The 14,933-nt window shown below is 42.8% G+C and overlaps 1 protein-coding gene across 1 annotated transcript; it reads left to right on the plus strand.

Moving 5' to 3' along the window:
- The first annotated feature begins 10,572 nt into the window (after positions 1-10,572).
- On the plus strand, positions 10,573-14,113 carry LOC115113297 (oocyte zinc finger protein XlCOF6-like). Its single transcript, XM_029640808.2, has 4 exons — positions 10,573-10,932; positions 11,159-11,416; positions 11,589-11,685; positions 11,845-14,113. Exons 1-4 carry the CDS (start codon positions 10,786-10,788, stop codon positions 13,641-13,643), a joined length of 2,301 nt encoding a protein of 766 aa, XP_029496668.1. The 5' UTR covers positions 10,573-10,785; the 3' UTR covers positions 13,644-14,113.
- Positions 14,114-14,933: the final 820 nt, after the last annotated feature.

A 14,933-nucleotide genomic window follows, 5' to 3' on the forward strand; every position in this document is an offset into this window, starting at 1 on the left:
TCTAAAAAATCAGGTCAAGTTAGGTTTGTAAGAAGGAGGAGACAATCATACATAAGCAAGCTTATTTTCTGCATCAAATAAATGCTAACGTTAGTGCCGTTGTGTTGCATGCTGCTGGAGGAGAAAGCTCTGCGTCTAAGGCACATCTTGATTTGCTGTGGTAGTTTCTGTGCTGATCTAGCCAGTAAGTCTGTCTGATACTGTTTATCAGTGGTTTAACACTAATTTCCGATTAGCACAAGGAACATCTGCATGCTCCACTGAAAATGAATTAAAATAACCCCCCCCCCCCATCACCCACAACAGACTTACCCCCTTCTCCCTGACTCCCCACACCCCCCAGCGGGCGAGTGGGGAGGGCCATGACCTAATTCCTCGAAAATCACTTTCTGGGGTTTTCTCCATGAGCATATGTGCGAAGTCTTTCGAGGGGGACTGGAGAGTAGGGTTCTTCCAAAGGCTTAATAAGAAGATGAAGTGCAATTTTCTTGTCCAGTACTACAATTCTTTTTTTTATTAAGGTGATTATCACATATGACTAATTTGCCATAGCCACAGGGGTTCCTTTCAATACACCCCACACCACTCTTCCGCGTCAGGAAAACATAGACAATCTGTAGTGCAGCCAGACTTTGGTCAAATACAGTACATGTCAACTACTCTCAATAAGTCAGCATCACATCCCTTTAACCCTGCTTATTGCACTTTTCCATGCATCTCCTGTCTCTCTCCCTGTCCCCACAGACAGTATGTGTGTGTATTGCCCCTCGGCCAGCTGAGGGGCCATAGCCATGAGGCCCTTCTTCGGCATTCGGCCTTCAGCCTGTTTTCATGGAGGAGAAGGTGATCTGTTCCTTGCTTTTTTTTACATGAATTGTGGAGTCTCTAGTTAGTCCCAGTCTTTTCATCTTCAGAACAGAGACTTTAGAACGGAGATAGATAGCTTTATGTCCACCAATCCCTCAGGCTTGACCCGATGTGACCCTGTGGTAGATGGGTCACACCCGCCTTACTTCCTTTCGCAATTAAAACTGGACAGCATATGCTTCCTTTCCTTATTTAACAGATCTACAGGGCTTTGTTGGAGTGGAAATGTGACCTCCCCACTAAACATCTCCTCCACTTCTTTTACTAGTCATTTCAGTAAATAGTACATCTACATGGAAGTACAGTATAATCTCCATGCACTGAATTTGTCTTAAAATCACATTTTATTGGTCACATACACATGGTTAGCAGATGTTATTGCTAGTGTAGCAAAATGCTTATGCTTCTATATCCGACAGTGCAACAGTATCTAACAGGTAATATCTATCAATTCCACAACAAAACCTAATACACACAATCTAGTAAAGGAATGGGATAAGAATATAGAGTATAAAATATATGGATGAGCAGTGACAGGCGGCTAAGATGCAATAGATAGTATAGAATAGATAGTGAAGGACACAGTATACAGTATATACATATGAGATAAGTAATGCAAGATAAAGTGGCATTATTAAAGTGACTAGTGTTCCATTTATTAAAGTGGCCAATGATATAAAGTCTGTAGGTAGGCAGCTGCCTCTCTGTGCTAGTGATGGCTGTTTAACAATCTGATGGCCTTGAGATAGAAGCTGTTTTTCAATCCCTCTGTCCCAGCTTTGATGCACCTGTACTGACCTCGCCTTCTGGATGGAAGAGGGGTGAACAGGCAAGTGGGGGGTTATTGTCCTTGATGATCTTTTTTGCCTTCCTGTGACATCGAGTGTTGTAGGTGTCCTGGAGGGCAGGTAGTTTGCCCCCGGTGATGCATTGTGAAGACCGCACCACACTATGGAGAGTGTGGTGCGGACTATGGGCGGTACAGTTGCCGTACCAGGCGGTGATACAGCCCAACAGGATGCTCTCGATTGTGCACCTGTAAAAGTTAGTGATGTCTGATTTGCTTAATAGAAAGAATGACATGATTTACAGCATTTACTTTTATCCTTTGATACTTAAGTATATTTAAAACCAAATACTTTTAGACTTGTACTTAAGTAGTATTTTACTGGGTGACTCACTTTTACTTGAGTCATTTTATAATAAGGTATCTTTACTTTTACTCAAGTATGACAATTGGGTACTTTTTCCATCACTAATAAAATACATTTCATGATTATGTTAAAGAGTCACTGTACTGTTGTTTCCTGCATGGTTGTCTTCTGTCTTTTAGGATGAACACCCAGCAGTTCCAGGGACTGCTGTGATTGGCAATTCCCATGATATCAAAGGAGAGGGTAAGAATACAAATACACACCTCCAAATCCAAAACCTCTCTATCATCCCACATTAACACACACTAAATATTTTTTTTTACATTATATAATGCGAATCAGGTATTTCTGAAGCTTTAAAATGGCTTCTAAACCGTTGAATCACGGTACAATGCAACCATGAAATGGAGAGCTTCTTAGCTTTGAGTCAACTGACCAGGATGCATCACTCCTTGGCCATGATAGAGATTCTTAGACTCTAGAGACTCCCCCTGGTTTATCTTTCTCTTCCAGTCCTGTTTGCTATCATGAACGTTACAGACTGTTCACCATGTCCTTATAGTCACTGTTTTCCTTCAGTGGTACAATAGGCACTATTTCTCAGCTGTGTCAATACTGGTGTAATCTACTCTAAACTATAGGGGCAAAACCAACAATATCTTAGTATGGTTTGTCACTGAGGTTAATGATCAACCCTGAGAAAGCCCATAGCAGTTTCCTCCTGGTAAACTCTTGACACCCAGCACCACTGTGTGGCTATAAAGGGGAATAACAAGGAATATGTGGCAGACTGAACATGAATTTAAAGGGCAATTCCACCACTTTTCATTATATTCATATTCATTATCTTCAGCACCAAACCAGTGTCTACATGTGTGGTTAAATAGATAATAAGGTCCTAAAAAATGCTTCTCTGTGACATCACAGGGTAGGATTAAAAGTTGTTTTTTTACAGTCATTTTCAAAACCTGCAACAAGTTTCTAGTCAGAGGGAAGGCATGTGCTTTGCTTCCCAGGTCACTGAATCTTGTGTTTGAAAATCACGTTTTTTGATGATGTCATCAGCTAGAACTTTTTAGTTTCATATTTCTTTCTACAAAATATAGAAATGCACAATTTTCATATATGTACACTACATGACCAAAAGTATGTGGACACCGGCTCATCGAACATCTCCTTCCAAAATCATGGAGCAGTCGGCCTGGCTAGCAGTCAGCGTTCCAATTCCTTCTATACCTTTCGATTTTTGTATGGACCTCGCTTTGTGCATGGTAAACTAATATAATTTGGAAATTTTGCACAGAAAATATTTCCCAGTTTTGGGGGGTTATTGCATTTTCTCCCAGATCCCTAAACGTCTTAGCTCTGCGAAAGAATCAGAGATGACCAGAAAACGTTACCAATATCAACTAGACTGAAGCATTCATTCTACAATTTATGACATTATTCTGGTGGGAAAGGGTTTATCTGGTCTTCTATGGCAACATAATGTCAGAAGAGAAGCTGCATGTATCTAATTATAGACAAACAGAACTACAAATAGCCTACCAAAATGTCGGAAATGATCAGCAGAAACATATCTAAATCAGGCAACAACAAAAAATCCTGCAACCCCTGTCAAAAAAAATTGTTCTGCCTTCTCTGACTGTAGCCTAGAGCGCAGTGCATGTTGAGGGTTAGGGTCGGGAGCAGGTCTCAGATTTTCACTTTATCACATACTGTATAATCGGCGGTTGCGGTTGGTTTATTAGCGGGAGATTGCGGGTTAAAAAACAGCTGACTCGCGCACAATGATTTAACCTCGTTTTTTTCCGAGTTCCCAGATCTCTTGAAAGCACCATTATATCTGGAGTCTCGTTCGATATTGATGACGAGTAGCCTACTTTATTCAGAAAATCCCAGGAGTGGACAGTGCTCATCGCCTGACCAGTATGATAAATGGAAAGAAGGAGAAAAGCCTATCAATACTATTGTTGTTTGAGACTCTAAATGCACATGTGAAGCTTGGATATGTGAGGTGGAGTGTGGGAATTGCAAAAGATATGGCCACATGTCAAATGTTTGCAGATGGAAGTTGTATGTTATTGATGAATCTGTAAATGGAAAATGTTGCAACTGTGGTGGGGATCATACCCCCTCCCCCCCCTCAGTCATTAGTGGAAACATTTACAACCTGCAATTAAGTTACGCTATATTGTTAATGTATTTTACCTCAGACGATCTGGTAGTAAGGTTGCTAGCTAGCACTTCGAGTACGCCAGTTACCCCCTAGTAACGGGGGCGGGTTGCCCCCAACACACTCATCCAACATATTACTACTTTACTCTAAAATTATCTAAATGTTTCTCTCTAAACAAGTGGATTATTAAGGCTTTCCAATTTGTATAGTTACCCCAGGGGGCATAGTCCCCTGGGGACACCATCATCCCAGAAGCCCTAGACCCACTCCAGTTCGCATATCGCCCCAACAGATTCACAGATGACTCAATCTCAATCGCACTCCACAATGCCCTTTCCCACCTGGACAAAAGGAACACCTATGTGAGAATGGTGTTCATTGACTACAGCTTAGCGTTCAACACCATAGTGTCCACAAAGCTCATCACTAAGCTAAGGACCCTGGGACTAAACACCTCCCTCTGCAACTGGATCCTGGACTTCCTGACGGGCCGCCCCCAGGTGGTAAGGGTAGGCAACAATACATCTGCCACGCTGATTCTCAATACTGGGGCCCCTCAGGGGTGCGTGCTTAGTCCCCTCCTATACTCCCTGTTCACCCAGGGAGTATAGGAGGGCAAAACACGAATCCACCACTATCATTAAGTTTGCTGACAACACAACAGTGGTAGGCCTGGTCACTGACAGCGATGAGACAGCCTATAGGGAGGAGGTCAGAGACCTGGCAGTGTGGTGCCAGGACAACAACCTCTCCCTCAATGTGAGCAAAACAAAATAGCTGATTGTGGACTACAGGAAAAGGCAGGCCAAACAGGCCCGCATTAACATTGCATTGGCATGGGTCCCCAGATCCTCAAAAAGTTCTACAGCTGCACCATCGAGAGCATCATGACCGATGGCATCACCGCCTGGTATGGCAACTGCTCGGCATCTGATCGTAAGGCGCTACAGAGGGTAGTATGTACTGCCCAGTACATCACTGGGGCCAAGCTTCCTGCCATCCAGGACCTATATACTAGGCGGTATCAGAGGATGACCCAAAAAAGACTCCAGTCACTCAAGTCATAGACTGTTCTCTCTGCTACTGCACAGCAAACGGTACCTGAGTGCCAAGTCTAGGACCAAAAGACTCCTTAACAGCTTCTACCCTCAAGATGTAAGACTACTGAACAATTAATCAAATGGCCACCCAGACTATTTACATACATTTGTCTTTACACTGCTCTTACACGCTGTCTAACATCTATACATAGTCACTTTACCCATACTTACATGTACATATTACGTTGACTAACCTGTACCCCCACACATTGACTAGGTACCGGTACCGCCTGTATATAGCCTCGTTATTGTTATTTTATTGTATTACTTTTTACTTTAGTTTATTGAGTGAATATTTTCTTAAATCTCGCTTGAACTGCATTGTTGGTTATGGGCATGTAAGTAAGCATTTCACGGTAAGGTCTAAACCTGTTGTATTCGGCTAATATGTGACAAATACAATTCGATTTGATTTGATTTAGTTAGCGCCTATTACCCTGAGTACCCTGTTATGGGGAAAGCGGTCGAGGTGTCAAGGATCAGGGCTGTACGGCAGATCTCGTATGTGGAGGCGGCGAAGAGAGCGGAAGGGGCAAGAGGCCACAATGCTGAAGAAGATACTCGACAACCAGTTGCAAATGTTTTATGCCAATCAAGTGATCTGCATAAACTCATTGTGAAGGTGGGTTTTGTAGCATTTTTTAGCCACATTTATTAATTGTAGCCTACTACACAGTATTGTGTAGAAAAGTTTTTGCTCTATAAGCCAATATGTATTCCATATACAGTGATTCACATTGTGTCCAATAGAATGGGGGGAGGCCAGCAACACTCCGTATTATTCAGTGCCCCATGAAATGACACCATATATACATCCTACAGACCCTACTGAGTACTCCCTACAGAACTTTTACTGTGACACCCAGAATATGTTTTCCATATACAGGGATTCGCATTGGTGGAATTTATTTAACTTTGGAACATATTTTCAAACCCAAATGTGATGCAAATGAATCATTGTTCATGTTTAGACAATTGTTTTCATATATCATGAATAAATAGAGGATATTGACACTTTCCTACTATTACATGTGGGACTTTTTTATTTGGAACATTTCTGAAATTCCGTGACCCAGAAGTATGATGAGTCTGTGACAGTAGGAGTGAGGTTTTTGGAAAAAGTGGACCCTTGCCTTTTGGCTGATCTATTTGGGGTTTCAGGGTGGGTGAAAACAGAAGTGGGTACTGTCGAATCGGTGGGGGGAACCAAAAGTGGTCTTGTGATAATTGTTTGTGTTTCCGCTGGTCAGAGGGAGAAGGCGCTCGGCGTTAAACGAATGGGGGCAGAAATGTGAATGGTTTCGCTCTCAAGAAAAGGGCGCCTTTGAAAGGAGTGATTACTGGGGTAGCAGTAAATGTAAAAGTTGACCAACTGAAGGGGAAGATTCCCGGTGTTTGTGATGCTCGTCATTTGGTGCGATGCAGACAGGGTGGCGAGAGTGGGGAAACAGAAGAGTCATTGTCTGTTCTTTGGGGCTGGGGATCAGAAATGTCCAGTGCGAGAGAAGCAGGTTGAGGTTTCCAGGGATAGAGTAGTGCAGAAGTTGTCATATGCTGAGGCAGTAAAGAAAGTAGAGGAAGTTGGGACAAGGGGAGGGATCCTGAGAGGAGTGGTGTGAGTAGTATATCTGTACCAGTACAGAGTGATAGGCCAACAAGGGATATACAGTTGACATCAGAAGTTTACATACACCTTAGCTAAATATAGTTAAACTCAGTTTCACAATTCCTGACATTTAATCCTAGTAAAAATTCCCTGTTTTAGGTCAGTTAGCATCACCACTTTATTTTAAGAATGATAAATATGATTTATTTCAGCTGTTATTTCTTTCATCACATTCGCAGTGGGTCAGAAGTTTACAAACACTCAATTAGTATTTGGTAGCATTGCCTTTAAATTGTTTAACTTGGGTCAAATTTTTCAGGTAGCCTTCCACAAGCTTCCCACAATACGTTGGGTGAATTTTGGCCCATTCCTCCTGACAGAGCTGGTGTAACTGAGTCAGGTTTGTAGACCTCCTTGCTCGTACACACTTTTTCAGTTCTGCCCACAAATTTTCCATAGGATTGAGGTCAGGGCTTTACGATAATACCTAGACTTTGTTGTCCTTAAATTTTGCCACAACTTTGGAAGTATGCTTGGGGTCATTGTCCATTTGGAAGACCCATTTGTGACCAAGCATTACATTCCTGACTGATGTCTTGAGATGTTGCTTAAATATATCAACAATTTTCATACCTCATGATGGCATCTATTTTGTGAAGTGCACCAGTCCCTCCTGCAGCAAAGCAACCACACAACATGATGCTGCCACCCCCGTGGTTCACATTTGGGATGCTTTTCTTTGGCTTGCAAGCCTCCCCCTTTTCCTCCAAACATAACGATGGTCATTATGGCAAAACAGTTCTATTTTTTTCATCAAACCAGAGGACATTTCTCCAAAAAGTACAATCTTTGTCCCCATTGTCAGGACCCGGTTACGAACCCGGTCTCCGGAGTGAGAAACAGTCACTTAACCAACTGAGCCACGAATAGTCGGCAGAACCCAGAAGATGAGGCAGACACAGCAGTACTTGAGACGGTGTATTTAATGTAGTAAAAAGTGAAGTCCTTCAGGAACACATGTAACTCCACAACCTCAAAAGGAATTCCACAAGAACAAAGGTAATCCTCCAAGACAAAAAAGGTAAATCCACAAGGTGGTAGGTATAGCACAAAAAGCCTCAAAAGATACTCAAAAATAAATAAACAAGAACAAAAAACAGAATTCCACAAGAGCGTCCACCGGGATCAACAAGAGTTAACAGAATACTAGGGCTGGGTGCTAACATACAAACACAGAGCAAAGGACTGAGGAAAACAAAGGGTTTAAATACAATCAGGGGAAACGAGGCACAGGTGCAAATAATAATGGGGATCAAGGGAAAACAAAAGGTCAAAAGGCACAATGGGGGCATCTAGTGACCAAAACCGGAACAACCCTGGCCAAATCCTGACACCCATGTGCAAAATATAGTCTGGCTTTTTTTATGGCGGATTTGGAGCAGTGTCTTCTTCCTTGCTGAGCGGCCTTTCAGATTATGTGAATATAGGACTCATTTTACTGTGGATATAGATACTTTTGTACCTGTTTCCTCCACCATCTTTACAAGGTCCTTTGCTGTTGTTCTGAGATTGATTTGCACTTTTCGCACCAAAGTACATTCATCTCTAGGAGACAGAACGCGTCTCCTTCCTGAGCGGTATGACGACTGTGTGGTCCCATGGTGTTTATACTTGCGTGCTATTGTTTGTACAGATGAACGTGGTACCTTCAGGTTTTTGGAAATTGCTCCCAAGGATCAAATCAAATCAAATTTATTTATATAGCCCTTCGTACATCAGCTGATATCTCAAAGTGCTGTACAGAAACCCAGCCTAAAACCCCAAACAGCAAGCAATGCAGGTGTAGAAGCACGGTGGCTAGGAAAAACTCCCTAGAAAGGCCAAAACCTAGGAAGAAACCTAGAGAGGAACCAGGCTATGTGGGGTGGCCAGTCCTCTTCTGGCTGTGCCGGGTGGAGATTATAACAGAACATAGCCAAGATGTTCAAATGTTCATAAATGACCAGCATGGTCGAATAATAATAAGGCAGAACAGTTGAAACTGGAGCAGCAGCACGGCCAGGTGGACTGGGGACAGCAAGGAGTCATCATGTCAGGTAGTCCTGGGGCATGGTCCTAGGGCTCAGGTCCTCCGAGAGAGAGAAAGAAAGAGAGAATTAGAGAAAGCATATGTGGGGTGGCCAGTCCTCTTCTGGCTGTGCCGGGTGGAGATTATAACAGAACATGGCCAAGATGTTCAAATGTTCATAAATGACCAGCATGGTCGAATAATAATAAGGCAGAACAGTTGAAACTGGAGCAGCAGCACAGCCAGGTGGACTGGGGACAGCAAGGAGTCATCATGTCAGGTAAGTCCTGGGGCATGGTCCTAGGGCTCAGGTCCTCCGAGAGAGAGAAAGAAAGAGAGAAGGAGAGAATTAGAGAACGCACACTTAGATTCACACAGGACACCGAATAGGACAGGAGAAGTACTCCAGATATAACAAACTGACCCTAGCCCCCCGACACATAAACTACTGCAGCATAAATACTGGAGGCTGAGACAGGAGGGGTCAGGAGACACTGTGGCCCCATCCGAGGACACCCCCGGACAGGGCCAAACAGGAAGGATATAACCCCACCCACTTTGCCAAAGCACAGCCCCCACACCACTAGAGGGATAACTTCAACCACCAATTTACCATCCTGAGACAAGGCTGAGTATAGCCCACAAAGATCTCCGTCATGGCACAACCCAAGGGGGGGCGCCAACCCAGACAGGATGGCCACATCAGTGAATCAACCCACTCAGGTGACGCACCCCTTCCAGGGACGGCATGAGAGAGCCCCAGTAAGCCAGTGACTCAGACTTGAGGATGAACCAGACTTGTGAAGGTCTACAATTTCCTTTCTGAGGTCTTGGCTGATTTCTTTTGATTTTCTCATGTCAAGCAAAGAGGCACTGAGTTTGAAGGTTGGCCTTGAAATACATCCTCAGGCACACCACCAATTGACTCAAATTATGTCAATTAGCCTATCAGAAGCTTCTAAAGTCATTTTCTGTAATTTTGCAAGCTGTTTAAAGGGACAGTCAACTTAGTGGATGTAAACTTCTGACCCACTGGAATTGTGATGCAGTGAATTATAAGTGAAATAATCTGTCTGTAAGCAATTGTTGGAAAAATGACTCGTGTTATGCACAAAGTAGATGTCCAAACCTATAGTTTGTTAACAAGAAATGTGTGGAGTGGTTGAAAAGTGAGTTTTAATGACTCCAACCTAAGTGGATGTAAACGTCCGACCTCAACGGTATGTTTCAGGAAAAATTGATTTTTAGCATTTATAGCAATGGTTTTCAACTTTACTACAGGGTTGGAATGTATTTCGCAGAACACTGAGGTTGTGGTGGCAGCTGCAGAGAGGTATTTGGGTATGCGAGACTTGACATCAGAAGAGTTACAGGGTGTGTTAAGTGGTGATGTCCCATCTATTTCAGGTTGGCATGAGGTAGGACTAAATATATTTAAATAGTGGTGTAGGATGGTGTTTTATTGATTTTTTAAACATTTGTTTTGTGACTTTAGTGTTAGATGGTAGGGTATTTATATATATATATATATTTTTTTTTTTGTTTTTTTGTTTTTTTGTTTTATGCCAAAGTATAAGGGAGTTGTACTCCAGTCTAGTAGGTGGCGGTAATGCAACACGTTGGAATTCAACTTCCGTTAACACCATCAAAGAAGAAGAAGACCCGGAAGTACTTTTCTATTGTTGTTGACGAGATGCTGGTGTCATCTTGTTGAATGAAATAGTTAGCCAGTGAACTACAATGTGACAGCATCCACTGCGTAATCATAACGTTATATTTGTCTAAATGTAGGCTTTTAAATCTCAGGGAAAATGTCACGTTTAAAGGATCAACTGGCCACCGTCATGAGGCTTTTAGTAAATGCAGCCGTGGTGGAAATAAGTAAATTGTTGGACGAGTGCACGAGTCAAAACGTTTACACCGAGTCACAGAGGCAGTGCACTGGCCCTGGGACTGAGGTAAGTGGGTCACAAGCAGAGTTTACATTTGCCTAGCTAACCAGCCTGCATTGTGTTGGCACGGACGTGTGTGTTACATAGGATAAATTGTATGGGTAGCTAACCTTAATTGTTTGTTTGACATTATTATGTCATGTCTTGGGTCAGAAAATTGTCATTGAGACTAGCTAGCTCAGAAGTTAAGAAAAGAGTCAGTGTCATATGTTTGTGTCTTCTCCATATACAGCTGTCTGCCACCATGAAGAGATTGTGCAAAGAGGCCATGCAAAAAATCATTAGTCTCATAGATGAGGATACAGCTTCTCTGCGTCTGCAAGTGTCTGTGTGTCAGAGAGATAATCAGGTTCTGAAGGAGAATCTCCAGGTGATGGATGGGGACCTGAGGTCGACTGGAGGGCTTGGAGAGGTGGATGCAGAGGACAGGAAGACCCAAGGAAAAGACCTGACTAAATTTGTGCGCTTGTCTGAAGTCAACAGTGGCACGGTAGGCTCCCATATATCCATATCACTGGTCACCAATATCTTGAATATGAATAGGATGCAAATTAGTTGCTATTCAAGGAATGTAGCTAGCCTATGTTAGAGGTCAGAGAGAGAGAGAGAGAGAGTGTGTTTGGGGAAGGATACTTTCCACTGATTTATTATTTCACGTCTAGTCTTCAGAGACGGAGGAGGAATGTGCTGAATGGATCACGTTGAAGGAGGGTACCCTGCAACAGGACACCCAGACAGGACACACACATGAGCACACAGGTAAGCAGTTATGAAGTCACCTTTTAACACGTTCAGAATAGTCTGAATGTAGACAACTGACTGCATTACATCTTATATTCACAACTTAGAAAGTTGAAATGAAATGCTGAAACTGCAGCACAACAGCAGTGATATTAATATGGAATGTCTACTGCCCAGATGGAGAATCCAGGACAGAGGATGGGGAGGATGCTACTATTGAACACAACTTAGAGGAGGAGATTACTACACCACTCTCACCAGCAAAGGCCCAAGATGACCAAGACTTAGAGCCTGCTGTGCCCACAGACATATCCAATGATGCTAAGATGGCGGCTCCCACAGTACGTCAAATGAGACTGCGTGCAGTGAGACGCACCCAGGGCCAGAAATCTGTCAAAGGAGACAAATGTTTAAGCTGTGTACAGTGTGGGAAGGCTTTTAGTAAACTAAGTAACCTGAAAGCCCACCAGGTTGTCCACACAGGTGAGAGGCCATTTAAGTGTACGCATTGTGGGAAGGGCTTTACAGCAAAGTGCAGTCTCAAAGTACACCACGTTATAGTCCACAAAAGGGAGAAGCGATTCAAGTGCACATACTGCGGGAAGATATTTGGCACCCAGAGCCAGCTTAAAGAACACCAGGTGGTTTTCAAAGGAGAGAAAGAGAAAGTATTAAGATGTACTTTGTGTGCTAAGGCTTTCCCTGCCAAATGTAGCCTCAAAGCTCACAGAATAGCTGTACACAGAGGAGAGAAGAGATTCAAGTGCTCTCAGTGTGGGAAAGTTTTTGCCAGGCAGAGAGATATGATCGTACACCAGGGTGTACACACAGGAGAAAGACCATTTAAGTGTACAGCGTGTGGGAAGTCTTTTACAGCTAGACGAAGTTTAAATGTACACGTGCTGACTGTACACAAAGGAGAGCGACCTTTCAGCTGTGACATATGTGGCAATAGATTCAGCCAGAGAAGTGGCCTCAAGGCTCACCGAAGGACCCACACCGGAGAGAAGCCCTACATGTGTGACCAATGCGGAAAAGGCTTCAGCCTGAAAAGTGCCCTTAATACCCACCACGTAGTTCACACTGGTGAGAAAGCATTTAGCTGTGAGATCTGTGGCAAATGTTTTAGTTTAGCGCCTAACCTCCGCAGACACCAGCAGACTCACTCTGGTGTTAAAGGGTTCACCTGTGACATATGCCAGAAGAGTTTCACTCAAGCTAGTCATCTCAAAGTCCACCAGCGCATTCACACAGGTGAGAAAACGTTTGTATGTGACGTATGTGGAAAGAGCTTCAACCAAAAGAGTTCGCTGATGATCCACCAGAAGATACACAGTGGGGACAAACCCTATGACTGCTTAGAGTGTGGAAAATGCTACCGGTCTGCAAACTATCTGAAAAGGCACCAGGTGACACACACAGAGAAAAAAACTCACTCTTGTGAAGAATGCGGAAAGAATTTCCACACCGCTACCAATCTCAAAACTCATCGTCGGGTCCACACAGGCAAGAAGACGTTTACCTGTGATATATGTGAACAAGGGTACAGTTCCCTGAGTTACTATAACGCTCACCGGCTCATTCACACTGAGGGGAAACCATTCAGCTGCACCATGTGTGAGAAGCAGTTCGCCAAACAGCGTTTCCTCAATCTTCACCTACGCACTCACACTGGAGAGAGGCCACATACCTGTGACCTGTGTGGGAAGAGCTTCAGTTTTGCACAGAACCTTGTTCGCCACAAACGCGTGCACACTGGGGAGAAACCGTTTCTCTGCCTTTTGTGTGGGAAGACTTTCAGCCAAGCGAACAATCTCAAGGCTCACCGGCAAGTGCACACTGGGGAAAAACCATACAACTGCTCCAAATGCAGGAAGAGCTTCTCCTGTATGAGAAATCTGAAGGAACACAAGTGTATTGAAGTTCAAGAACAAATAGTGGAAGTGACTGTTGGGAGACTCTCACAAGTACTGTAATAATGTATGAATAATGGCACAATACCAACACACCTGACTAACTGGAGCTGCTTAGCAAAAAATGCTATGAATGTTGCAAATCCATGTAGCAATTATAATTCTAGAATATCTAGCTATTACACAAGCTGCATAAATGACAATGCAAGCCTTCTACTGTACGTCCATGGTCCTTCCATGGATTCCCCCTGATGTTATATTAGGATGGGTTGAAATCTGCATCACTGTTGCTATCATCATGTCTCTCAGGTAACCTGGGCCTAGTCTAATGATAAGTACTACTATGTTATTATATGTATGTAATATGAATTTAGCATTTCCATATTTCAACCCACATGCACCAGTAATGTTGCAGCATGAGTATTTTACAGTATGTTGCAATACATTTGCTCATTTTACAACTCCGGTAACAGGTGTTTGACTTGTGTTTTGTCCCTGTAAATCTGAATTAAATAAATCTACTTAGAATCCAATTATATATATATATGTGTATGTATATATGTGTGTGTTTATTCGTTACCCATGTCGCTGTTCAGTTGAACCAAAGAAAAGGTGTCCTTTAATGTAGGCTTAACTAATGTTGTGAGTTTAAAGATATTCAGTAAAAAATATTCAGAACTTTGAGTTTTTCAATTGAAATGATTATACAAAATTCTTGCAACCAATGTTTATATATATTTATATATATATATATATATATATATATATATATATAAATATGTCATGTGCCTTTTACTGAGCAGTGGCTTCCGTCTGGCCACTAGCATAAGGCCTGATTGGTGGAGTGCTGCAGAGATGGTTGTCCTTCTGGAAGGTTCTCCCATCTCCACAGAGGAAGTCCAGAGCTCTGAGTGATCATCGGGTTCTTCATCACGTCCCTAACGAAGGCCCTTCTTCCCTGATTGTTCAGTTTGGCCGGGCGGCCAGGTCTAGGAAGAGTCTTGGTGGTTACAAACTTTTTCCATTTCAGAATGATGGAGGCCACTGTGTTCTTAGGGACTTTCAATGCTACAGGATGCACCTGAGCTCACTTTCAAGTCTCATAGCAAAGGGTTTGAATACTTATGTAAATAAGATATTTCTAACAGCCTGTTTTCGCTTTGTCATTATGGGGTATTGTGTGTAGATTGATGATTTAAAAAAAAAATAATGTATTCATCCATTTTAGAATAAGGCTAACTTAAACAACATTTGGAAAAAGTCAGGGGGTCTGAATACTTTCCGAATGCATATTTTATATATTTACAAAAAAATATGCACTATCGTTCAAAAGTTTGGGGTCACTTAGAAATG

Source organism: Oncorhynchus nerka, linkage group LG28 (genome assembly GCF_034236695.1).
Source record: "Oncorhynchus nerka isolate Pitt River linkage group LG28, Oner_Uvic_2.0, whole genome shotgun sequence".
In the NCBI taxonomy this organism is placed as follows: domain Eukaryota; kingdom Metazoa; phylum Chordata; class Actinopteri; order Salmoniformes; family Salmonidae; genus Oncorhynchus; species Oncorhynchus nerka.